The sequence below is a fragment of the Procambarus clarkii genome, chromosome 41 (assembly GCF_040958095.1).
Source record: "Procambarus clarkii isolate CNS0578487 chromosome 41, FALCON_Pclarkii_2.0, whole genome shotgun sequence".
NCBI classification, from domain to species: Eukaryota; Metazoa; Arthropoda; class Malacostraca; order Decapoda; family Cambaridae; genus Procambarus; species Procambarus clarkii.
In genome coordinates this window covers 959232-983843 of record NC_091190.1, presented here as the reverse complement: position 1 = coordinate 983843, position 24612 = coordinate 959232, and the positions used below count along the sequence as shown (strand labels likewise).

At 46.7% G+C, this 24612-nt stretch overlaps 1 protein-coding gene across 1 annotated transcript in view; it reads left to right on the top strand.

The window, feature by feature from the left end:
- The first annotated feature begins 404 nt into the window (after window positions 1–404).
- LOC138373269 (uncharacterized) overlaps window positions 405–24612 on the top strand; it is a 78896-nt gene continuing 54688 nt past the window's right edge. Inside the window, exon 1 of the mRNA XM_069339313.1 lies at window positions 405–4435. Coding sequence (XP_069195414.1) covers window positions 1835–3409 — 1575 coding nt within the window. The 5' untranslated portion in view covers window positions 405–1834 and the 3' untranslated portion in view covers window positions 3410–4435. The remainder of the gene's footprint in view (window positions 4436–24612) is intronic.

The window sequence follows — 24612 nt, the reverse complement described above, 5'->3', positions numbered from 1 at the left end:
ATTCCAATTCTTGGTATCCTTGGCTTATCACTTTGGGGGTTCCGTCGGAGCACCCACAAGGTAACACAAATTCGTTGCAAGATGGAACAAGTGTCCCCAGCAAACTGCTTTAGCGTCTTCCCTTGGAAAGTAAACCCGGGTAAGCAGGGTTTCCCGGGAGGAGGGTGGGCGTTTTGTAGTGTATCTGGCGAGGAGGAGGCGAGCAAGAGGTCGCCGATCTCAGTGATGGGCTGTTCGGTGATGATGTCACTCACTCTGTGAATGAATATTGTCCTAACTGCCTGGAACTGGTGGGGAGGCAGGAGTGTTAAGCCCTTTTCCTCGAGTGCAGTGGTCGTTGTCGTGGTGCAATCCGCTCTCACACAAGACAGCACATATATGACTAAATGCTTAAAGTTGTAGAGGGAACCACATTCAAAGTGCCCGCCAAGGAGACATTTTACAGTATAGGCAGGGCTGTGCCCTGATTGGTGGACGACGACGGCGCACGGCCTACCCGCGCGGCAGCCCGCGCAGGCCGAGTGGGGCAGATTTGAACTGCATGTGACCCAACGCGGACGACGCCTGCCCGGCACCACTGGCACTTAGGATATGTGCCCATAGGACCCCTAAGAGGCATTGATTCCCTCTGTCCTACCCTTCCTGAGGAGCCTAGACTTGCTCCACCTACCCTACCAGCCCTTCCTCTCCCTACGACGACAGTTCCAGGTGAATTACTGTACTATTGTTGTAACACGTGGGTCACCTCTACATTGGCGCAGTGAGTAAACGTTCCCACGCGGTGATCAAGAGGACCTCGCCAAGATATCTGCATCATCGTTCTGCCGACTTCAGTCAAGACGTCTTGGATAGTGTTCAACGGTTCCAGTCTCGAATTACTGGCTTTGGTTGCACCATAGATGTTCTTCGGTTCGTTGTTCAATAGCGGTGCCCAAGATATTTCAACCCCTGTTTTTTTTTGTGCATATGTTTTATTCCACATCTCGTGCAATCCCCCAAGATTCTCCATAAGTTCCAGTTATCAGTGTTTTATACGGATTATTTCTCCGGATTTGTTGCATTTTATTGTCTTGTCCCCCAAGCACCGATTCCCGCGGTCCCCAAGTTCTTTGAAGAAGGGGAGACGAGTACCACCATTCACACGGAATACGGGCCACCGTTCATGAGCATACCCGACCTGTATTGTTTACGAATCCGCTCGCGGAGGATTTCAGGCTGTCGTTCCCGAGCGCATCCGTCTCCAGTGTGTTTACTACAGCGACGCTGGTCCCAGCTCTGCAGGGTGCTTGCTACAGGTCTGTTATTTTCTCATTTCTACTGTTAGCTAGACGTAACCTGTTCTAGGCTTTCTACAGGAGTAACGGCTCAAGGGGAAGAGATACATTAAGTGAGCCTGTGAGTTTGTATTCATACCAGATTTAAGGTGGATGGTGATCCGCCCTGCACACAGTTCCACACGTTCACCTGCAAAAAAGTGTTTTTGAGAACCCTCAGCCCAGTGCTTATGAAAATCAGGCACATTGCTTGTTAAAGTTCCTCAAAGTGCCTGCCATGTCAGATTTTCCAGTTTTGCAAGTGCAGTAAGTGCCCAGTTTTTGTCTAAGCCTCAAGTGATTTAGGTACCAATTAAGTGTGCAGTGTTTTATGTTGCTTGAAACCCACCTGGCCCCATCATTTACATTATTGACTGTGCAGTGCTTATTTTTCCTGGTGGAACATTTATCTCTATCTCTGAACATTGGAACCTTAAGTGTGGCCATTGGTGTCTGTGTTTTTTTTGTTTTTTTTGTTTGTGGCACGAGATATTGGAGCTTTAACTTTCGACACTAGCACAATGGCCCCAATCAAGATAAACTCTGCTTCGGCTGCTGAGCTGCTGCTGCTACCGGGTGTAGGAGATACCTTGGCCGCTCGCATTATCAAGTTTCGGCGTCGCCACGTGATCACGGGGGACAACATTTATGATATCAACCGCCTTCGGGCCACACCCGCTTTGATGGCTGCTATATCGTTTGAGGTGGACCCGTCCCAACAGGGCCCCGGGCCCTCAGGTCAGGGGGCAGGAAGTCGTTCATCGTCCTCGTCCAGCGAAACGGGTACCCGCCGTTCCTCTAGGGGTGCCGCCAGCGGCAGACAACGTGGACGCCGACCTCAGTCACCAGCTTACTCCAGGGCTAGTGGCCGGCAAGGTACTCGGCAGGGGAGCCCCTCCCACCATCGATCGGCTCGATCAAGGAGACGGACAGCTCGACACTCGTCACACAGCTCTCTGACTTCCGATTCGGATGCCTCTCTATCCCGCAGCAGGCGGACAGGTTATCGCCAACAAAAAGAGACCTTCCGCACACCACCTCGGGCGTTGGACTATGACGGGAAGTCAGATTGGGCCACCTTCTACCGCCGCTTCACGTCTTATGCCTCGGAAAAGGACTGGAGCGGGCCTACGTCATTGACACAGTTAGGATGGTGCCTCAAGGGTAAGGCAAGTGATTTTTACAATCGCTTACTGGACAGAGAACCGTCGATCGATTATATTCGCATGATGCATAAGATGATCAAGCGATTTGGCGATAGGGAAGTTCTGGATGTAGCCATGATGAAGTTTAACCAGGCCCAGCAGGAACCAGAAGAAGATATTGCTGATTGGGCAGATAGGGCCCACCACTTGGCTCATCGGGCCTACAAACATGTGCCACGATGGGAAGTGGAACAAATCGCAGTAATGAGATTCGGCCAGGGATTACAGGATAAGAGTCTGGCAGGATACATTTCCAATGCGAGGAACTCCTCCATGGAGGAGGCTATCGATCGGGCCCAAATCTTCCAGCATAATGCCATAGCGATCCACGGTTCCTCAGGTTCCAAAGGATACGACTCCCATCACCGAGTGCCCCAAGGTCCAGCAGTGCGAGTGAATGCAGTGGGAAGGTACTCCCAGTATGAGCGGCCACCCAGGAGTAATGACGCTTCTCGGCGCTCGACACTCACCCTTCCCAGCTCCCCAGGCACGTCACCGGCTACCAGCTCTTCAGGTTTTGGAATCAACACTTGCCGACCATCGAGTGCGGGCTCGCATCCTTTATCTTCCAGGGGCGTGGAGGCGAAGTTGGACACCTTGGTAGCAGGTATCTCAGAGACCAACGGGAGATTGGACCAGGTGTGTGAGAGTTTGAGGCACCTTACAGTTGCTCTTATGTCACCACAGCATCGCCGTAGCCCATCCCCTAGGCGACCTGTTCAGTGCTACAGGTGTGGAAAAGAGGGTCATTTTGCTCGGGACTGTGAGGAATCCGAAAGGGATGAGGAAGCAGTCCGCCAGCACGGGGACACCTCGGGCAACAAGCCACATGTTTCATTTAAGGACCAGAATTCGTCTTTAAACGCTGCCGGGTTGGCTCATTCGGTCTAATTCCGACCCAGTGCATAACAGGCCAAGGAGGGGCATCGGAGCAAGATGCTGACCAGATATTGTCTAGAGGTGTGGAAGACATCTCGGCTCACACTGACAGGGGGGACATGGACATTAGCACATCAGACACATACAACCAACAGAGTTTGGTTATGCTAAGTGAGAACTCGTCAAGTGAGGCTCCTTCAGGAATCCAATGCAGGACAAAAGTGGCAATTCGGGACCATGCCACTACGGAACAAACAGGTCTGGATCAGGAAGCAAAGCAAAATTCTCACAGGAAGTGGGGCCCGTCAAGACACAATGTGGAAAGGAGGGCTCAGAAGAAAATAAAGAATGAACTAGCATTTGGTCAGTTCTTGGAAGGCATAGATCCAATTGCTTTCCCTTGGGATCCTGGGGGTGAGATGTGGGAAGAGGGTTGCTCTGTCAAAGGACTCACATTCAAGGAGCAGCGCTTCGGCGCGAGGAATATTGTTAGGACAGAGTAAATTCCTAAGAGTGAAGCTGAAAAGAAAAAAAAAAAGAAAAAAGGAAAGGGAATAGTGTAGTGTATGCAATGTTGAAACAGTTCGTGTATAGTGCAAAGATAATACGGGTAATAATTGTAATAGGACCCATTCATGAAACCAGACTTTTTTACAAAAAAGACATGTTGTATATAGTGAAACGTTTTCCCTCCAACATACCCATTGTTCTATAGGGACGGGAGGAGTGTAGAGGGAACCACATTCAAAGTGCCCGCCAAGGAGACATTTTACAGTATAGGCAGGGCTGTGCCCTGATTGGTGGACGACGACGGCGCACGGCCTACCCGCGCGGCAGCCCGCGCAGGCCGAGTGGGGCAGATTTGAACTGCATGTGACCCAACGCGGACGACGCCTGCCCGGCACCACTGGCACTTAGGATATGTGCCCATAGGACCCCTAAGAGGCATTGATTCCCTCTGTCCTACCCTTCCTGAGGAGCCTAGACTTGCTCCACCTACCCTACCAGCCCTTCCTCTCCCTACGACGACAGTTCCAGGTGAATTACTGTACTATTGTTGTAACACGTGGGTCACCTCTACAAAGTCAATATGTTGAATGTGAATTAGTACATATGTGGTATATTCCAAGTTACATTTTCTCCAAGGCCCAAACTCTTCCTCACGTACCAATTTACGTCTCACAGTACCCGTCCATCGCCGTGGACAGCAGAATAGTCGTGATTGGTTCAATTATAATGAAAATTGTAGTTTCAGGTCCCATATGGGTTGTGAAATTTACCTGCTATAGTCCATGCTCTTAGAATATTACAGATCAGCTACATCCTATTGAAGGCTCGTAGTTTTGTTTTAAGAAATATTAGTTGTTCTTAGTAAATTATAATAAGCACTATAAATTATTACATAGAATAATAGTGCTTCACCAATCAACTTCATATACACTAGTTAGTGCTTTAAAAATCTTTAAAGAATGTATTGTCGGAACGTTAATAGAAAACGATGTTACGTTGGAATGTCTATGGGGTAAACTACTGCAAACAGGATGGTATAGTGTCTACTACCTACTGTAGGATAAGTATAAGGTCTACTACTGCCTGTTAGGTGGGTAAGGGGTCCATAACACTTGCAGGATGGGTCTGGGCCCAATACCTACCCGTAGGATAGGTATGGGGTCCACTACCGGCTATTGGATGGGTATATGGTCCACTACCACACACATGATGTGTATTGATTCAGATTCAGATTCAGATTCAGATGTTTATTCAGGTAAGGTATATACATACAAGTGATGTTACATTAATGAATTGATATATAGATAGAGCTAGTACATACAATGCCTAAAGCCACTATTACGCAATGCGTTTCGGGCATTTTATTGTGTCCACTATACCGCCCACAGGATGGGTATGGGGTCGACAATCACCCACTGGATGAAAATTGTGTCTACTACCGCCCACAGGATGGGTATGGCCTCCATTGCCGCCCACAGCATGAGTATAGGGTCCAGTTCTGTCCACGGAATAGTTATATGGTTAACTACCGCCCACAGGATGGGTATATCGTCTACTACCGCCCACAGGATTGGTATGGGGTTAACTTTTTTTGAGATATATACAAGAGTTGTTACATTCTTGTACAGCCACTAGTAGGCGTAGCGTTTCGGGCAAGTCTCTGGAATACGACCCCCACGAAGAATCGTTGTTACAACCAAGTACACATTTTCCTGTTGAGTTAAACAGAGGCTACAGTTAAGGATTTGCGCCCAGTAAATCCTCCCCGGCCAGGATACGAAACCATGACAAAGCGCTCGCGGACCGCCAGGCGAGTGTCTTACCACTACACCACGGAGATTGTAAATTGTACCTACTGTAAATACAGATACAAATACAAATATTTAGTCAGGTAAAGTACATACATGCAAGGTATGATACAAAAGTTGATGGATTTATAAATAGAGCTAATACATACAATACCTAAAGCCACTATTACGCAAAGCGTTTTTGTAGGATGGATGTAGGGTCCACTACCACCTGTTAGGTGGGTAAGGGGTCCATACCACTTGTAGGATTGGTCTGGGCCCAATAACTACCCATAGGATAGATATTGCGTCCACTACCGCCTGCAGGATGAGTATGGGGGTCCACTACCGCCTACAAGATGGGTATGGGGTCCACTAGCATCCACAAGATGGGTATGGGGTCAACTACTACACACAGGAAGGGTATCCGGTCCAATACCACCCACAGAATGGGTATGGGGTCCACTATACTACCACCTACAAGATGGGTATGGGGTCCACTACCACCCAGAAGATGGGTATGGGGTTCACTACCACTACCACCCACAGGATGAGTACAGGGTCCACTACCACCCACAAGATGGGTATGGGGTCCACTACCTTCCACAAGATGGGTATGGGGTCCACTGCCACCCACAAGATGGGTATGGGGTCCACTGCCACCCACAAGATGGGTATGGGGTCCACTGCCACCCACAAGATGGGTAACAAAGTTATCAATGTTGAAACAGATAGACAAATTTTAAGTTTCAAGTTTATACATATTGTGAAATTGAGAGTCAGTGTAGTAGCATAAATTGGCAAATCATAAATATTGTAAGTTAAGAATCTGATGCGCGTGCGTGCGTGCGTGTGTGATACCCTTGGTAAGGGAGAGTGGCAGGTAACCTTAGACGTTCTGCAGTCAAGGTGGGGGGTGGAAGGGTCAAACCCACCCTCCAACATCTGGGCATAGTACCAGCAGCCTCCACAACACTCCATCACTCCGCTACAGGAGACGATGGTAGGTGATGACTTCAACCCAAGGTTCAGCGGTTATCGCAAGTTCTCCTTGCTCTCTGGGAAAAGAAAACGGGGTCTCATCACTTTTGTAAATAACAACATTCCAGCACAGGTTATTGATGACCTGCACATGGGGGATGAGTTTGAGCCACTGGGAGTAACCCTTTACTTAAACAATAATGCCCTACATATAATCAACCTATATGTGCCACAGAGTAAACTTGACCTTGACACACTGCCTGAGTTTGTTAATAATAATAATAATAATAATAATAATTTTTATTTAGGTAAAGGTACATACATAAAGAGATTTTACAAAGTTTGTTGGCTTTATAGATAGAGCTATAGATAGACTTAATGAAGAACCTACCCTGCTGGTCGGTGACCTGAATGCCAGACACCCACACTTTGGTGCCAACTGTCATCAGCCCAATGTCAATGGACGGAAACTGTCACTCTTTGTCAGGGGAAGTGAAAACCTTAGAGTCCTGGGTGATGAACAGCCAACTCACCTCAGAGGAGGAAGATTAGACTATGCTCTCCTGCTGAATGCACAGGACACGGATGCCAGTACACACATTGTGCACAGTTTATGTAGTGACCATTGGGCACTAATTACCACCGTCGACATGAGCAAGAGAAGGAAAGAGACAAATAAAAGAAAAAGGTTATCACTCGGACCAGATATGAGGCCGCACTTCATAAACAGGATGAGTGACTGGTTCACGGAATACCAAATCCCAGAAGACATTAACACATTTGTTGATGACCTTAATCACCAAATTGAGAGTTGTCTAAGAGTTCCGCGCCGTACGCCTGGGCGAAGTAACCCTCAGAGGAAGAAAATAAAATGGTATGAGAATGATTACATAAAGATGCTTAACGCAAATGTGCGAGACATGAGTAGAGAGTACCGGAGACATCCCACTGAAAGTAACCAAGAGTTGTTTAAAACTGTGTGTCAAGTAGCCAGGGAACATACATACATACATACATACATACCTACATACATACATACATACATACATACATACATACATACATACATACATACATACATGTATGTATGTATGTATGTATGTATGTATGTATGTATGTATGTATGTATGTATGTATGTATGCGTATGCATGCATACATACATGCATGCCTACATACATCCATGCATACATACATACATATACGTCCAGTCAGCATATAACAATTTCGGGACAAAATCCAATACAATTTATATTGGTGAGACGCCACTGTGATGAGGAGTTTAAATATCACAGGAACTGTAGGTTAATGTGTGACATAAGTGAGGTTAGATGAGGCATCTACACGCATCAGCTGGAGGCTGATGGAGTCATTTTAAGCACGGCAATAGAGGCTCCATGTCCATTCCAGGTCATAGCTTTCAGTGCCCTGAGTCGACTTTTGCATGTTCCTGTGAGTTGGTTGAGCTCCTCTTTCTTTCCCTTGTTAGAGCCGACAGTGACGCCAAGGTACCGATAGTGGTCAACCCATTCAAGTGTTACACCATTAATTTGCAGTTCTTCATTTGCTCTCCGCTTGTGATGGGAGTATGCCTTCGTCTTGTTTGTGGAGAGAGTGAAACCGAACTCAATACATTTCCTTCCGAGGAGTTCAATGGACTGTTCAATTTTTCTCAAGGTGGGAGCTTGTATTAGGACATCATCTGCATATCTCACTTGTTGTGTTCCTTCCGGAAAATCAATATTTGCAATGGCGTTCATAAGTACATTGAATAGTGTAGGGCTTAAGACTCCGCCTTGGGGGGTCCCGAGTTCCATATTCATTGTTCTGGAGACTGCTCCATTGAAGCAAACCTTGGCTTTCCTTCCTGTGAGGTAGTCTTCAACCCATTTCATGAGTCTCCCCTTGACACCCATGCATGCAAGCTCGTCCAGGATAGCAATCCCCTGTGCTTTGTCGAAGGCTCCTTTGATGTCAACAAATACAGAGTACCTAGCCGTGTCATTAGCCAAGTAATTAACTATACAATTTGCTGTGCTCCGTCCTTTAACAAATCCATTGACCCCCTCCCCTAACCTGCCTATTTTGTGCAACAGTCGGTTTAGGATGATCCTTTCAAGCATCTTGCAAGTGCATGACACGAGGCTGATAGGTCTGTAATTGCCAGGGTCATTAGGCTTCGGTATGGGAATAATTATTGTGTGTTTCCATTGCGTGGGCAACACTCCACTTAGGAATGACTTGTTAAACAGGTGGAGTAGTGGATTCCCAGACACTTCACACAGTGCATTGAGTATGTCGTAGGTGACGCCATCTTCACCAGGTGCTGTACTTTTACCCTTTTTCATAGCGCCCCTTACTTCTTGGGCTGTGATTGGTTCCCCATATTCGTCATCACTAGACAGTGCTCTTGTTATCCTAATTCTTCTGTCATCATGTCGCAGGAGCTGTTCCCTGCCGATTTCTGCAGGAAGGGAGGAGGAGGATGCTGCATCACTCCACTTGTGAATTAGTTCCTCAGCCTTACCCTGGGGGTCTTTGTGAGCCGCAGGCCGGGCTCTGCCCCCCTTAGCTATCTGAATTTTTGCCCACACTTGTCTTGCAGATGTTTCCCGTCCAATAGAGCTAGTGAACTCAAGCCATTGTCTTTCCCGCTCTTTAATCTTCTCTTCCCTGGCTACTTGACACACAGTTTTAAACAACTCTTGGTTACTTTCAGTGGGATGTCTCCGGTACTCTCTACTCATGTCTCGCACATTTGCGTTAAGCATCTTTATGTAATCATTCTCATACCATTTTATTTTCTTCCTCTGAGGGTTACTTCGCCCAGGCGTACGGCGCGGAACTCTTAGACAACTCTCAATTTGGTGATTAAGGTCATCAACAAATGTGTTAATGTCTTCTGGGATTTGGTATTCCGTGAACCAGTCACTCATCCTGTTTATGAAGTGCGGCCTCATATCTGGTCCGAGTGATAACCTTTTTCTTTTATTTGTCTCTTTCCTTCTCTTGCTCATGTCGACGGTGGTAATTAGTGCCCAATGGTCACTACATAAACTGTGCACAATGTGTGTACTGGCATCCGTGTCCTGTGCATTCAGCAGGAGAGCATAGTCTAATCTTCCTCCTCTGAGGTGAGTTGGCTGTTCATCACCCAGGACTCTAAGGTTTTCACTTCCCCTGACAAAGAGTGACAGTTTCCGTCCATTGACATTGGGCTGATGACAGTTGGCACCAAAGTGTGGGTGTCTGGCATTCAGGTCACCGACCAGCAGGGTAGGTTCTTCATTAAGTCTATCTATAGCTCTATCTATAAAGCCAACAAACTTTGTAAAATCTCTTTATGTATGTACCTTTACCTAAATAAAAATTATTATTATTATTATTATTATTATTATTAACAAACTCAGGCAGTGTGTCAAGGTCAAGTTTACTCTGTGGCACATATAGGTTGATTATATGTAGGGCATTATTGTTTAAGTAAAGGGTTACTCCCAGTGGCTCAAACTCATCCCCCATATGCAGGTCATCAATAATCTGTGCTGGAATGTTGTTATTTACAAAAGTGATGAGACCCCGTTTTCTTTCCCCAGAGAGCAAGGAGAACTTGCGATAACCGCTGAACCTTGGGTTGAAGTCATCACCTACCATCGTCTCCTGTAGCGGAGTGATGGAGTGTTGTGGAGGCTGCTGGTACTATGCCCAGATGTTGGAGGGTGGGTTTGACCCTTCCACCCCCCACCTTGACTGCAGAACGTCTAAGGTTACCTGCCACTCTCCCTTACCAAGGGTATCACACACGCACGCACGCACGCACGCACGCACGCACGCACACGCATCAGATTCTTAACTTACAATATTTATGATTTACCAATTTATGCTACTACACTGACTCTCAATTTCACAATATGTATAAACTTGAAACTTAAAATTTGTCTATCTGTTTCAACATTGATAACTTTGTTACCCATCTTGTGGGTGGCAGTGGACCCCATACCCATCTTGTGGGTGGCAGTGGACCCCATACCCATCTTGTGGGTGGCAGTGGACCCCATACCCATCTTGTGGGTGGTAGTGGACCCCATACCCATCTTGTGGGTGGCAGTGGACCCCATACCCATCTTGTGGGTGGCAGTGGACCCCATACCCATCTTGTGGAAGGTAGTGGAGCCCATACCCATCTTGTGGAAGGTAGTGGACCCCATACCCATCTTGTGGGTGGCAGTGGACCCCATACCCATCTTGTGTGTGGCAGTGGACCCCATACCCATCTTGTGGGTGGCAGTGGACCCCATACCCATCTTGTGGAAGGTAGTGGACCCCAAACCCATCTTGTGGGTGGTAGTGGACCCTGTACTCATCCTGTGGGTGGTAGTGGTAGTGAACCCCATACCCATCCTGTGGGTGGTAGAGGACCCTGTACCGATCCTGTGGGTGGTAGTGGACCCCATACCCATCTTGTGGAAGGTAGTGGACCCCATACCCATCTTGTGGGTGGTAGTGGACCCTGTACTCATCCTGTGGGTGGTAGTGGTAGTGAACCCCATACCCATCCTGTGGGTGGTAGAGGACCCTGTACCGATCCTGTGGGTGGTAGTGGACCCCATACCCATCCTGTGGGTGGTAGAGGACCCTGTACCGATCCTGTGGGTGGTAGTGGACCCCATACCCATCTTCTGGGTGGTAGTGGACCCCATACCCATCTTGTAGGTGGTAGTATAGTGGACCCCATACCCATCTTGTAGGCGGTAGTGGACCCCCATACTCATCCTGCAGGCGGTAGTGGACGCAATATCTATCCTATGGGTAGTTATTGGGCCCAGACCAATCCTACAAGTGGTATGGACCCCTTACCCACCTAACAGGTGGTAGTGCACCACACAACTGCTGCATATTCTAGCTTTGGCCTAACAAAAGTCGTGAACAATTTCTTCAGTATATCGCCATCCATGTATTTAAAAGCAATTCTGAAGTTAGAAAGCATCGCATAGGCTCCTCGCACAATATTCTTTATGTGGTCCTCAGGTGATAGTTTTCTATCTAGAACCACCCCTAGCTCTCTTTCTTTATCAGAATTCTTTAACAATTTCTCACATAATATATAGGTTTTGTGAGGTCTATGTTCTCCTATTCCACATTCCATAACATGGCATTTATTAACATTAAATTCCATTTGCCAGGTGGTGCTCCATATACTTATTTTGTCCAGGTCTTCTTGAAGGGCATGACAATCATCTAAGTTTCTTATCCTTCCTATTATCTTAGCATCATCAGCAAACATATTCATATAATTCTGTATACCAACTGGTAGATCATTTATGTAGAAAATAAACATCACTGGTGCAAGAACTGAACCCTGTGGTACTCCACTTGTGACATTTCTCCAGTCCGATACATTGCCTCTGATCACTGCCCTCATTTTTCTATCAGTCAGAAAATTTTTCATCCATGTTAGAAGCTTACCTGTCACCCCTCCAATATTTTCCAGTTTCCAGAACAACCTCTTATGGGGAACTCTGTCGAAAGCCTTTTTTAGGTCCAGATAGATGCAGTCAACCCAACCATCTCTTTCCTGTAATATCTCTGTGGCTCGATCATAGAAACTGAGTAAATTCGATACACAGGATCTTCCAGATCGAAAACCATACTGTCTGTCTGATATTATATCATTTCTCTCCAGGTGTTCTACCTATATAGTTTTAATTATTTTTTCCAATATTTTGACTATTACACTTGTCAATGATACCGGTCTATAATTAAGGGGGTCTTCCCTGCTTCCACTTTTGTAGATTGGAACTATGTTAGCCTTTTTCCACACATCAGCTACAACTCCTGTAAACAGGGATGCCTGAAAAATCAGGTGAATAATAATAATAATAATAATAATTTTTATTTAGGTAAAGGTACATACATAAAGAGATTTTACAAAGTTTGTTGGCTTTATAGATAGAGCTAGTACATACAATGCCTAAAGCCACTATTACGCAAAGCGTTTCGGGCAGGAAAAACATTAATGACTAAAGCTTAAAACTAATGGGTAAAAAGAAAAGATGTGATGAGTACATATAAAAAATAGAGGTAAAAGAGGGGGGAACATTGTTGAAAAAGCAGCACAAATACAATTACAAATTATTACAGAAAATTACATTCAAACAGCGTTGATTTGAAAAACAAAAAAAAACAAAAAACATACACAGAGGGGTAAGGTGGATTACATGGAATTTATTAGGTATAGCTTCGTTTTTAACTTAAACTGGTTGAGAGAGGTACAGTCTTTAACATGGTTGGGAAGGTCATTCCACATTCTGGGCCCCTTGATTTGTAGAGCATTTCTAGTTTGATTTAGTCGTACTCTAGGAATATCAAAACTGTATTTATTTCTGGTGTGGTGCTCATGGGTTCTGTTACAACCTTCTATGAAGCTTTTGAGGTCAGGATTGGCATTATAGTTTATCGTTTTATATATGTATAATACACATGAGAGAATGTGCAGTGACTTAATGTCTAACATATTCAGAGATTTGAGTAGGGGTACCGAGTGATGTCTGGGGCCAGAATTGGATATTGTCCTAATAGCAGCTTTGTGTTGAGTAATTAGAGGACGTAAGTGATTTTGGGTAGTAGAGCCCCAAGCACAAATACCATAGTTGAGATATGGATAGATAAGGGAGTAATAGAGAGTCACCAGGGCAGGGCGTGGTACATAATATCTGATCTTAGAAAGAATGCCAACAGTTTTTGAAACTTTTTTTGATATGTTTAGAATGTGTCCCTGGAAATTCAGCTTGTGGTCAATGAGAATGCCAAGGAATTTGCCATCTAATTTGTTACAAATTTGGGTATTGTTTATTTTGAGATTTATTTGATTAGAGGATTTATTGCCAAACAGAATATAGAAGGTTTTGTCAATGTTAAGGGTGAGTTTGTTGGCAGTTAGCCACAGATGGACTTTATTAAGCTCAGTATTTACTGTGGCATTTAGAGCAAGGGGGTCAGGACTGGAGTAAATGAAGGTTGTGTCATCAGCAAATAGAATTGGTTTGAGGTGTTGGAGGCATTTGGAAGGTCATTAATGTAGATGAGAAAGAGGAGAGGGCCAAGTATGCTGCCCTGGGGAACACCAATGTTGATGGGTAGTGTGGGAGAAATTGTATTATTCACAGAAACACATTGGAGCCTGTCAGTAAGGTAGGATTTGAGGTATTGTAGGGAGTGTCCTCTGACACCATAATGATGTAATTTAAGAAGAAGGTTTTGGTGGTTGACAGTATCGAAAGCTTTACGCAGGTCCACAAATAACCCAACAGGGAACTCATTTTGATCAAGAGCTGTATGAATCGAGTTAAGCATACTAATAAGTGCATCGTTAGTGCTTTTTTTGGGCCTGAAGCCATATTGGCAAGGGCTAAGTATATTGAGTTTGGCTAGATATAAGTAAAGCTGCTTATAGATTAGTTTTTCAAATATTTTTGACAAGTTTGGCAGGATTGATATAGGTCTGTAGTTGTTAACATCTGGGAGATCACCACATTTGTGGACAGGCGTTACTCTCGCTTTTTTTAGAATATCTGGAAAGGTTTGGAGTGAAGTGGAATGCTGAGCTCAGGTGCACATTCTCTCAGAACCCATGGTGAAACTCCATCTGGACCAACTGCTTTGTTCTTATTTAGCTCCTTGAGCATTTTTTCCACTTCGTCTCTAGACACCTCTATGTGCTCTATGATGTTCTCTGGAATTCTTATTGTATCTGGTTCCCTGAAGATTTCATTTTGTACAAACACACTTTGGAACTTTTCGTTTAATGTTTCACACATTTCCTTTTCATTTTCCGTGAATCTATTTCCCATTTTTAACCTCTGAATATTATTCTCTACCTGTAATTTGTTGTTTATGAATTTATAGAATAGACCTGGTTCTGTTTTACATTTGTCTCCAATCCCTATTTCAAAATTTCTTTCTGCCTCTCTCCTCACTGCCGTGTAGTTGTTTCTCGCATCTTTGTATCGCTGGTATGTTTGGGGGTTTGGCCTCTTCCTGTATTGATTCCATTTTTGTGTCTTTTGGTCTCTGGCCCTCTCGCACTTTCTGTTGAACCAATCCTGTTTCCTAGTTCTGCATCTCTGTTTTGGTATAAATTTTTTGTGCCTTTATCATATATTTCACAAAACTTGACATACATCTCATTCACTTCCTTGCTTAGCAACAAGTCTGTCCAATTATACTCACTAAAAAATTTTCTAAGGTTGCCATAATGTCCTCTCCTGAAGTCAGTTTTTTTCAGTTTTATCAACCTTCATATTTTCTTCCAGATTATAACGCATTGCATACTTTATTCCCAATAAGACATGGTCACTTTTACCCAAGGGAGGAAGGTTCTGAATGTCAAATATCTCTTCCTCCTTCCTGGTAAATATCAAATCTAGCATGGAGGGAACGTCCCCTTCCCTCATCCTCGTAGGTTGTTTAGCATGTTGAGACAAGAATGTTTCCAGGATGAGGTCTACCAATTTACAGGTCCAAAAATCTTCTGTTTTAGCTTCATATGCTGTCCAGTCTATGGATTTCAAGTTGAAGTCACCGACTATCAACAGTCATGATCTATCGTTATCCGCTCTCGCTATAATCTCTCTCATTATTGTTATAAGACCTTCACGTTTGCTATCTAGCTCCTTCTTTGACCATGTGCTTAGCGGTGGACTATATGCATTTATTATCATTAGTTTATCATCCTCATGGCAGATCTCTAGTGCTATTATGTCAACTTCTTGTGGATTGGCAGTCATTATTTCGTTCACCTTTAGGTGTTCTTTCACCAGCACAGCAACACCACCGCCTTTCCTGATTTTTCTGTCCCGTCTCCAAATTGAGTAGCCCCTTGGGAATATGACTTCATTTAAAATAACATCTTCAAGTTTTGTCTCCGTGAGTGCAACAATGTCTGGTGTCTGCAGCTGTATTACATCACTTAACTCCAGTATCTTTGATCTTACTCCATCTATGTTGGTGTATGCAATCTTCAGGAACTTGTTCCTCCTCTTCTTATTTTTCACTCCCCCTCTCTCTAATGATTTTGTTGGTTTGTCTTTATGTACCACTTTAATGTGGTACAATGTGTGTGTGTGTGTGTGTGTACTCACCTAGTTGTGCTTGCGGGGGTTTAGCTCTGGCTCTTTGGTCCCGCCTCTCAACCGTCAATCAACAGGTGTACAGGTTCCTGAGCCTATTGGGCTCTAATATATCTACACTTGAAACTGTGTATGGAGTCAGCCTCTACCACATTACTTCCTAATGCATTCCATTTGTCAACCACTCTAACATTAAAAAAGTTCTTTCTAATATCTCTGTGGCTCATTTGGGCACTCAGTTTCCACCTGTGTCCCCTTGTGCGTGTTCCTCGTGTGTTAAATAGACTGTCTTTATCTACCCTATCGATTCCCTTCGTGTGCGTGCGTGTGTGTGTGTGTGTGTGTGTGTGTGTGTGTGTGTGTGTGTGTGTGTGTGTGTGTGTGTGTTTGTGTGTGTGTGTGTGTGTGTGTGTGTGTGTGTGTGTGTGTGTGTGTGTGTGTGTGTGTGTACTCACCTATTTGTGCTTGCGGGGGTTGAGCTTTGGCTCTTTGGTCCCGCCTCTCAACTGTCAATCAACTGGTGTACAGATTCCTGAGCCTATTGGGCGCTATCATATCTACATTTAAAACTGTGTATGGAGTCAGCCTCCACCACATCACTGCCTAATGCATTCCATCCGTTAACTACTCTGACACTGAAAAAGTTCCTTCTAACGTCTCTGTGGCTCATGTGAGTACTCAGTTTCCACCTGTGTCCCCTTGTTCGCGTCCCACCAGTGTTGAATAGTTTATCCTTGTTTACCCGGTCGATTCCTCTGAGGATTTTGTAGGTTGTGATCATGTCTCCCCTTACTCTTCTGTCTTCCAGTGTCGTAAGGTGCATTTCCCGCAGCCTTTCCTCGTAACTCATGCCTCTTAGTTCTGGGACTAGTCTAGTGGCATACCTTTGGACTTTTTCCAGCTTCGTCTTGTGCTTGACAAGGTACGGGCTCCATGCTGGGGCCGCATACTCCAGGATTGGTCTTACATATGTGGTGTACAAGATTCTGAATGATTCCTTACACAGGTTCCTGAACGCTGTTCTGATGTTAGCTAACCTCGCATATGCCGCAGACGTTATTCTTTTTATGTGGGCTTCAGGAGACAGGTTTGGTGTGATATCAACTCCTAGATCTTTCTCTCTGTCTGTTTCATTAAGTACTTCATCTCCTATTCTGTATCCTGTGTTTGGCCTCCTATTTCCACCACCTAGTTTCATTACTTTGCATTTACTCGGGTTGAACTTCAACAGCCATTTGTTGGACCATTCACTCAGTCTGTCTAGGTCATCTTGTAGCCTCCTACTATCGTCCTCAGTTTCAATCCTCCTCATAATTTTTGCATCATCGGCAAACATTGAGAGAAACGATTCTATACCCTCTGGAAGATCATTTACATATATCAGAAACAGTATAGGTCCAAGGACTGACCCCTGCGGTACTCCACTCGTAACGTCTCGCCAATCTGAGACCTCACCCCTCACACTGACGCGTTGTCTCCTGTTACTTAGGTACTCCTGTATCCAACGAAGTACCTTCCCTTTCACTCCAGCCTGCATCTCCAGTTTTTTCACTAGCCTCTTGTGTGGCACTGTGTCAAAGGCTTTCTGACAATCCAAAAATATGCAGTCTGCCCACCCTTCTCTTTCTTGCCTTATTTTTGTTGCCTGGTCGTAGAATTCAAGTAACCCTGTGAGGCAGGACCTGCCATCCCTGAATCCATGTTGATGCTGTGTTACAAAGTTCTTTCTCTCCAGATGTTCCACTAGCTTTCTTCGCACAATCTTCTCCATCAACTTGCATGGTATGCAGGTTAGGGACACTGGTCTGTAATTCAGTGCCTCCTGTCTATCCCCTTTCTTGTATATCGGGACTACGTTAGCTGCTTTCCAAATTTCTGGCAGTTCCCCTGTTGCCAGTGATTTGTTATACACCATGGAGAGCGGGAGGCACAGTTCTTCTGCTCCTTCCTTTAGTATCCAAGGGGAGATTCCATCTGGACCTATAGCCTTTGTCAAATCCAATTCTAGTAAACACTTCCTTACTTCCCCGCTGGTAATCTCAAACTCTTCCAGTGGTTCCTGGTTAGCTATTCCCTCTCTTATCTCTGGGATTTCTCCTTGCTCTAAGGTGAAGACCTCCTGGAATTTCTTATTCAGTTCCTCACACACTTCCTTGTCGTTTGTAGTGAATCCTTCTGCCCCTAACCTTAATTTCATAACCTGTTCCTTTACTGTTGTTTTTCTCCTGATGTGGCTATGCAGCAATTTAGGCTGAGTCTTTGCCTTGCTTGCGATGTCATTTTCGTATTGTCTTTCTGCCTCTCTTCTCATCCTAACATATTCATTCCTGGCATTCTGGTATCTTTCTCTGCTCTCCAGTGTCCTGTTATTCCTATAGTTTCTCCATGCCCTTTTACTTTGCTGCTTAGCTAGCCTACATCTCTGATTAAACCATGGGTTTCTCATCTTCATTTCACTGTTTTCCTTTTGGACTGGGAAAACTTGTTTGCTGCATCCTTGCATTTTTGCGTGATGTATTCCATCATATCTTGGGCCGTCTTTTCCCTGAGCTCTGTTTCCCATGCTATATCTGCTAGGTATTTTCTTATCTCCTCATAGTTTCCCTTTCGGTATGCTAACCTTTTGGTTTCGGTATCCCTTCTCGAGTTCAATAACCCTTCTTCAATCAGGTACTCAAACACCAATACACTGTGGTCGCTCATTCCTACTGGGTCCTCAAAACTGATTTCTCTTATGTCAGAGTCGTTCAGGGTGAAAACCAGGTCGAGTCTCGTTGGTTCGTCGTTTCCTCTCATCCTTGTGGGTTCACTGACATGCTGGGTTAAGAAGTTTCTAGTCGCCACCTCCAGTAGTTTGGCTCTCCACGTATCCTCGCCTCCATGCGGTTCCTTGTTCTCCCAATCAATCCTGCCGTGATTGAAGTCGCCCATGATGAGCAGGTGGGATCTATTTCTACAGGCAGAAGAGGCTGCCCTCTCAATTATAGTGTTAACTGCCATGTTGTTGCTTTCGTACTCTTGACTGGGTCTTCTGTCATTTGGTGGAGGATTATATATTACTGCTACTACTATCCTTGGTCCTCCCATTGTCATGGTGCCTGCTATGTAGTCTCTGAAACCCTCACAGCCCGGGATAGCCATCTCCTTAAAACTCCATTCCTTTCTCATGAGTAGGGCCACTCCTCCTCCTCCCCTACCTTCCCTCTCTTTCCTTATTATTGTGTACTCCTGGGGAAACACGGCATTCGTTATGATTCCAGAGAGTTTTGTTTCAGTGAGTCCAATAACATCTGGGTTCACTTCTTGTGCTCTTTCCCTTAGTTCACTTGCCTTGCTTGTGATCCCATCTATGTTCGAGTACATTGCCCTGAAACTGACTCTCTTCTGCTTCTCCTCTGGGGAGGACCTGTGGGGTCTGGGGTGAGCGGGAGCTGGGAGGATCTGGTATGGGGAGACTGGTGGAGGAGGAAGGGCTTGGGGGGGTAGGGGGAGGGGGAGGGTAGGGGGAGTGGGTGAGGGGGGGAGGGTTGGGGGGGTGGGTGAGAGGGGTAGGGTTGAGTGGGGTGGGAGGATGGGGGAGAAAGGGGGGTTTGGGGGGGCAATAAAGTGGGGAGGGCTTGGGGGGCGTGGGGGGAAAGGGAAGGCTGAGGTGGTTGAGGAAGAGGGGAGGGTTTTGGGGAGTGGTGGAGAGGGGAAGGCTTAGGTGGGGTGGGGGAGAGTGGGGCGCTTAGGGGGGTGGGGGAGAATGGAGGGCTTGTGGGTGGGAAGGACGGAAGGGCATGTGGGAGAAGGGAGGGCATGGGGGATGGGGGAGAAGGGAGGTCCTGGGGGAGGGGGGAGTGGGAGGAGGGGGGGGTGAGTGGTAGGAGAGGGGTGGGGGGGAGGGTGCCTTAGGTGGGTACTTAGTGGGGGGCTGACAGGGGTTGGGGCAGGTAGGGTGTCTGTTGGGTGGAATGTATGTGTGTGTGTGTACTCACCTATTTGTGCTTGCGGGGGTTGAGCTCTGGCTCTTTGGTCCCGCCTCTCAACCGTCAATCAACTGGTGTACAGATTCCTGAGCCTATTGGGCTCTATCATATCTACATTTGAAACTGTGTATGGAGTCAGCCTCCACCACATCACTTCCTAATGCATTCCATTTACTAACTACTCTGACACTGAAAAAGTTCTTTCTAACGTCTCTGTGGCTCATTTGGGTACTCAGCTTCCACCTGTGTCCCCTTGTTCGCGTCCCACCAGTGTTGAATAGTTCATCCTTGTTTACCCGGTCGATTCCCCTGAGGATTTTGTAGGTTGTGATCATGTCCCCCCCTTACTCTTCTGTCTTCCAGTGTCGTAAGGTGCATTTCCCGCAGCCTTTCCTCATAAGTCATGCCTCTTAGTTCTGGGACTAGTCTAGTAGCATACCTTTGGACTTTTTCCAGCTTCGTCTTGTGCTTGACAAGGTACGGGCTCCATGCTGGGGCCGCATACTCCAGGATTGGTCTTACATATGTGGTGTACAAGATTCTGAATGATTCCTTACACAGGTTCCTGAACGCTGTTCTGATGTTAGCCAGCCTCGCATATGCCGCAGACGTTATTTTCTTTATGTGGGCTTCAGGAGACAGGTTTGGTGTGATATCAACTCCTAGATCTTTCTCTCTGTCTGTTTCATTAAGTACTTCATCTCCTATTCTGTATCCTGTGCCTGGCCTCCTGTTTCCACTGCCTAGTTTCATTACTTTGCATTTACTCGGGTTGAACTTCAACAGCTGTTACGGCCCTCTCGGGACGCAACGGGGGTCCTTACTCTGATGTTGTTAGAGGAAGATATAATGTATCCGTTCCCAAGCCAGTAGTGGCTATCAAGGGATGAGATCAGTGACGCAAGTAACTTAAAGGGAGTAGGGAAAGAAAGTTAAGAACTTAATATTATAATTATTACCATCACCGTTTAAATATATAAAATAAATGAGTGCACAAGGGGGAGGGGTATTAACACTAGACAAGGGGATTATTCACAAATTAGTCTTCTGCTGAAGACTTTGGATCCAGAAGCTAGGTGCTGAGTCCGCGGTGCTTTCTTCGTGGCCTCAAGACGTGTCCTCTGGGAATGCCGAGCCTACCCGGGCCACAGGTCAGCCAAAACACAGGTCCACTGGGGGCACCGCCGTGGAGGCCGTCAACCACACGTCCAGCTGGTCTGCTGGCAGGTTCTGAGCCAACAAGGCTGGTACGGCCACTCCACGAACGATAAAAGGGGAACGCCCTAGACAGGAGCCTCGTGTGACAACACAAGTCACTCTCCTGTCTTCAGTACCCCAGTGGATGATCGTCTCCAACAGTCGGTCCCGGGTAAATCCTTTTACTGCCACTCCACAGGCAGGCTAACACACCACAGTGTTCTTCCGGGGTGGACGACTTCACAACAGCTGCAGCAACGTTCAAGGTATGGAGACTGGCTGCCTCGGGTAGACTGACTCAACCTTCAACACAGCGGTCCCAGGTCGACTCTGTAAACAGACACGTCATCAATGACTGGGACACACTAAAACACCTCACTTACGGGCTCGGGCACAAACACCTGACGTATCCAGTCCATAGATGGCGCTGTCGTCGGAGCACCACCTCACCAGAGGTCAGGAGCGGCGGTGTTGAGCGCTGAACCAGACTGGAAACTGGTCCTCGAGGCCAGTACACGCTGTCCTCACCAGGTGTCGTCGTCCGCTTGGCGGGGGTTTCGGGAGCTGACCCACAGATGGCGTGGTTGTCACTGCTCCAGGCTTGGACGCTGGATCCGGGTTCGTAACAACAGCCATTTGTTGGACCATTCACTCAGTCTATCCAGGTCATCTTGTAGCCTCCTACTATCATCCTCTGTTTCAATCCTCCTCATAATTTTTGCATCGTCGGCAAACATTGAGAGGAACGAATCTATACCCTCTGGGAGATCATTTACATATACCAGAAACAGTATAGGTCCAAGGACTGACCCCTGCGGGACTCCACTTGTGACGTCTCGCCAATCTGAGACCTCACCCCTCACACAGACTCGTTGTCTCCTGTTGCTTAGGTACTCCTCTATCCACCGGAGTACCTTCCCTCTCACTCCAGCCTGCATCTCCAACTTTCGCACTAGCCTCTTGTGTGGCACTGTATCAAAGGCTTTCTGACAATCCAAAAATATGCAGTCTGCCCACCCTTCTCTTTCTTGCCTTATTTTTGTTGCCTGGTCGTAGAATTCAAGTAACCCTGTGAGGCAGGACCTGCCATCCCTGAACCCATGTTGATGCTGTGTTACAAAGTTCCTTCGCTCCAGATGCTCCACTAGTTTTTTTCGCACAATCTTCTCCATCAGCTTGCATGGTATGCAGGTTAGGGACACTGGCCTGTAGTTCAGTGCCTCCTGTCTATCCCCTTTCTTGTATATCGGGACTACGTTAGCTGCTTTCCAAATATCTGGCAGTTCCCCTGTTGCCAGTGATTTGTTATACACTATGGAGAGTGGTAGGCTCAGTTCTCTTGCTCCTTCCTTTAGAACCCAAGGGGAGATTCTATCTGGGCCTATAGCCTTCGTCACGTCCAACTCTAGTAAACACTTCCTTACTTCCCCACTGGTAATCTCAAACTCTTCCAGTGGTTCCTGGTTAGCTATTCCCTCACTTACCTCTGGAATTTCTCCTTGCTCTAAGGTGAAAACCTCCTGGAATTTCTTATTCAATTCCTCACACACTTCCTTGTCATTTGTAGTGAATCCTTCCGCCCCTATCCTTAATCTCATAACCTGTTCCTTTACTGTTGTTTTTCTCCTAATGTGGCTATGCAACAATTTAGGCTGAGTCTTTGCCTTGCTTGCGATGTCATTTTCGTATTGTCTTTCTGCCTCTCTTCTCATCCTGACATATTCATTCCTGGCATTCTGGTATCTTTCTCTGCTCTCCAGTGTCCTGTTATTCCTATAGTTTCTCCATGCCCTTTTACTTTGCTGCTTAGCTAGCCTACATCTTTGATTAAACCATGGGTTTCTCATCTTCATTTCTCTGTTTTCCTTTTGGACTGGGACAAACTTGTTTGCTGCGTCCTTGCACTTCTGCGTGATGTAATCCATCATATCTTGGGCCGTCTTTCCCCTGAGCTCTGTTTCCCATGCTATATCTGTTAGGAATTTTCTTGTCCCCTCATAGTTTCCCTTTCGGTATGCTAACCTTTTGGTTTCGGTATCCCTTCTCGAGTTCAATAACCCTTCTTCAATCAAGTACTCAAACACCAGTACACTGTGGTCGCTCATTCCGACTGGGTCCTCAAAACCGATTTCTCTTATGTCGGAGTCGTTCAGAGTGAAGACTAGGTCGAGTCTCGCTGGTTCGTCATTGCCTCTCATCCTTGTGGGTTCTCCGACATGCTGGGTTAAAAAGTTGCTTGTCACCACCTCCAATAGTTTGGCTCTCCACGTATCCTCGCCTCCATGCGGTTCCTTGTTCTCCCAGTCAATCTTTCCGTGATTGAAGTCGCCCATGATGAGCAGGTGGGATCTATTTCTACAGGCAGCAGAGGCTGCCCTCTCAATTATAGTGTTAACTGACTTGTTGTTGTTTTCATACTCTTGACTGGGTCTCCTGTCATTTGGTGGAGGGTTGTATATTACTGCTACTACTATTCTTGGTCCTCCCATTGTTATGGTGCCTGCTATGTAGTCTCTGAACTCCTCACAGCCCGGGATGGCCATCTCCTTAAAACTCCATTCCCTTCTCATGAGTAGGGCCACTCCGCCTCCTCCCCTACCTTCCCTCTCTTTCCTTATTACTGTATACTCCTGGGGAAACACGGCATTCGTTATGATTCCAGAGAGTTTTGTTTCAGTGAGTCCGATTACATCTGGGTTAACTTCTTGTGCTCTTTCCCTTAGTTCACTTGTCTTGCTTGTGATCCCATCTATGTTCGAGTACATCACCCTGAAACTGACTCTCTTCTGCTTCTTTTCTGTGGGGGACCTTTGGGATCTGGGGTGAGTGGGAGCTGGGGGGACCTGGCACGGGGGGATTGGTGGAGGAGGGAGGGCTTGGGGTGGTGGGGGAGAGGGGGAGGGTACAGGGGGTGGATAAGAGGGGGAGGGTACAGGGGGTGGATAAGAGGGGGAGGGTACAGGGGGTGGATAAGAGGGGGAGGGTACAGGGGGTGGATAAGAGGGGAAGGGTACAGGGGGTGGGTGAGAGAGGGAGGGTTGGGGAAGCATGGGGGAAGGAGAGGCTGTGGGGGATAGGGGAGATGGGGGGGCTTGGGGGGAGAGAAAAGGGTGGAGGGCTTTAGGGGCGTGGGGGAAAAGGGAGGGCTGAGGTGGGTGAGGAAGAGGGGAGGGTTTAGGGGAGTGGGGGAGAGGGGAAGACTTAGGTGGGGTGGGGGAGAGTGGGGGGCTTAGGGGGGAGGGGGGGGAAGGGAGGGCATGGGGGTGGGAGAGACGGGAAGGCATGTGGGAGAAGGGAGGGCATGGGGGATGGGGGAGAAGGGAGGTCCTGGGGAGAGGGGTGAGGGGGAGAAGGGGGGTGAGTGGGGGGAGGGGGGTGGGTGGGGGGAGGGTGCCCTAGGTGGGTACTTAGTGGGGGGCTGACAGGGGATGGGGCAGGTTGGGTGTCTGTTGGGTAGAATGTGGGGGTGGTGCCCCAATCCCTGTGGCTGTTGCACTGTTTGAGGAGGGTTCTCCACTTCCCTCTGGGATTGTACGGTTCTGGGTTGTGGTACCCTGATTTCCTTCTCTCTCCCTGCGCTCCTTCCTCGCGTCTGCTGTCCGTATTCTCTCTTCCCTTGTCATATCCCTCTGCAGGAATATTTTCTTGA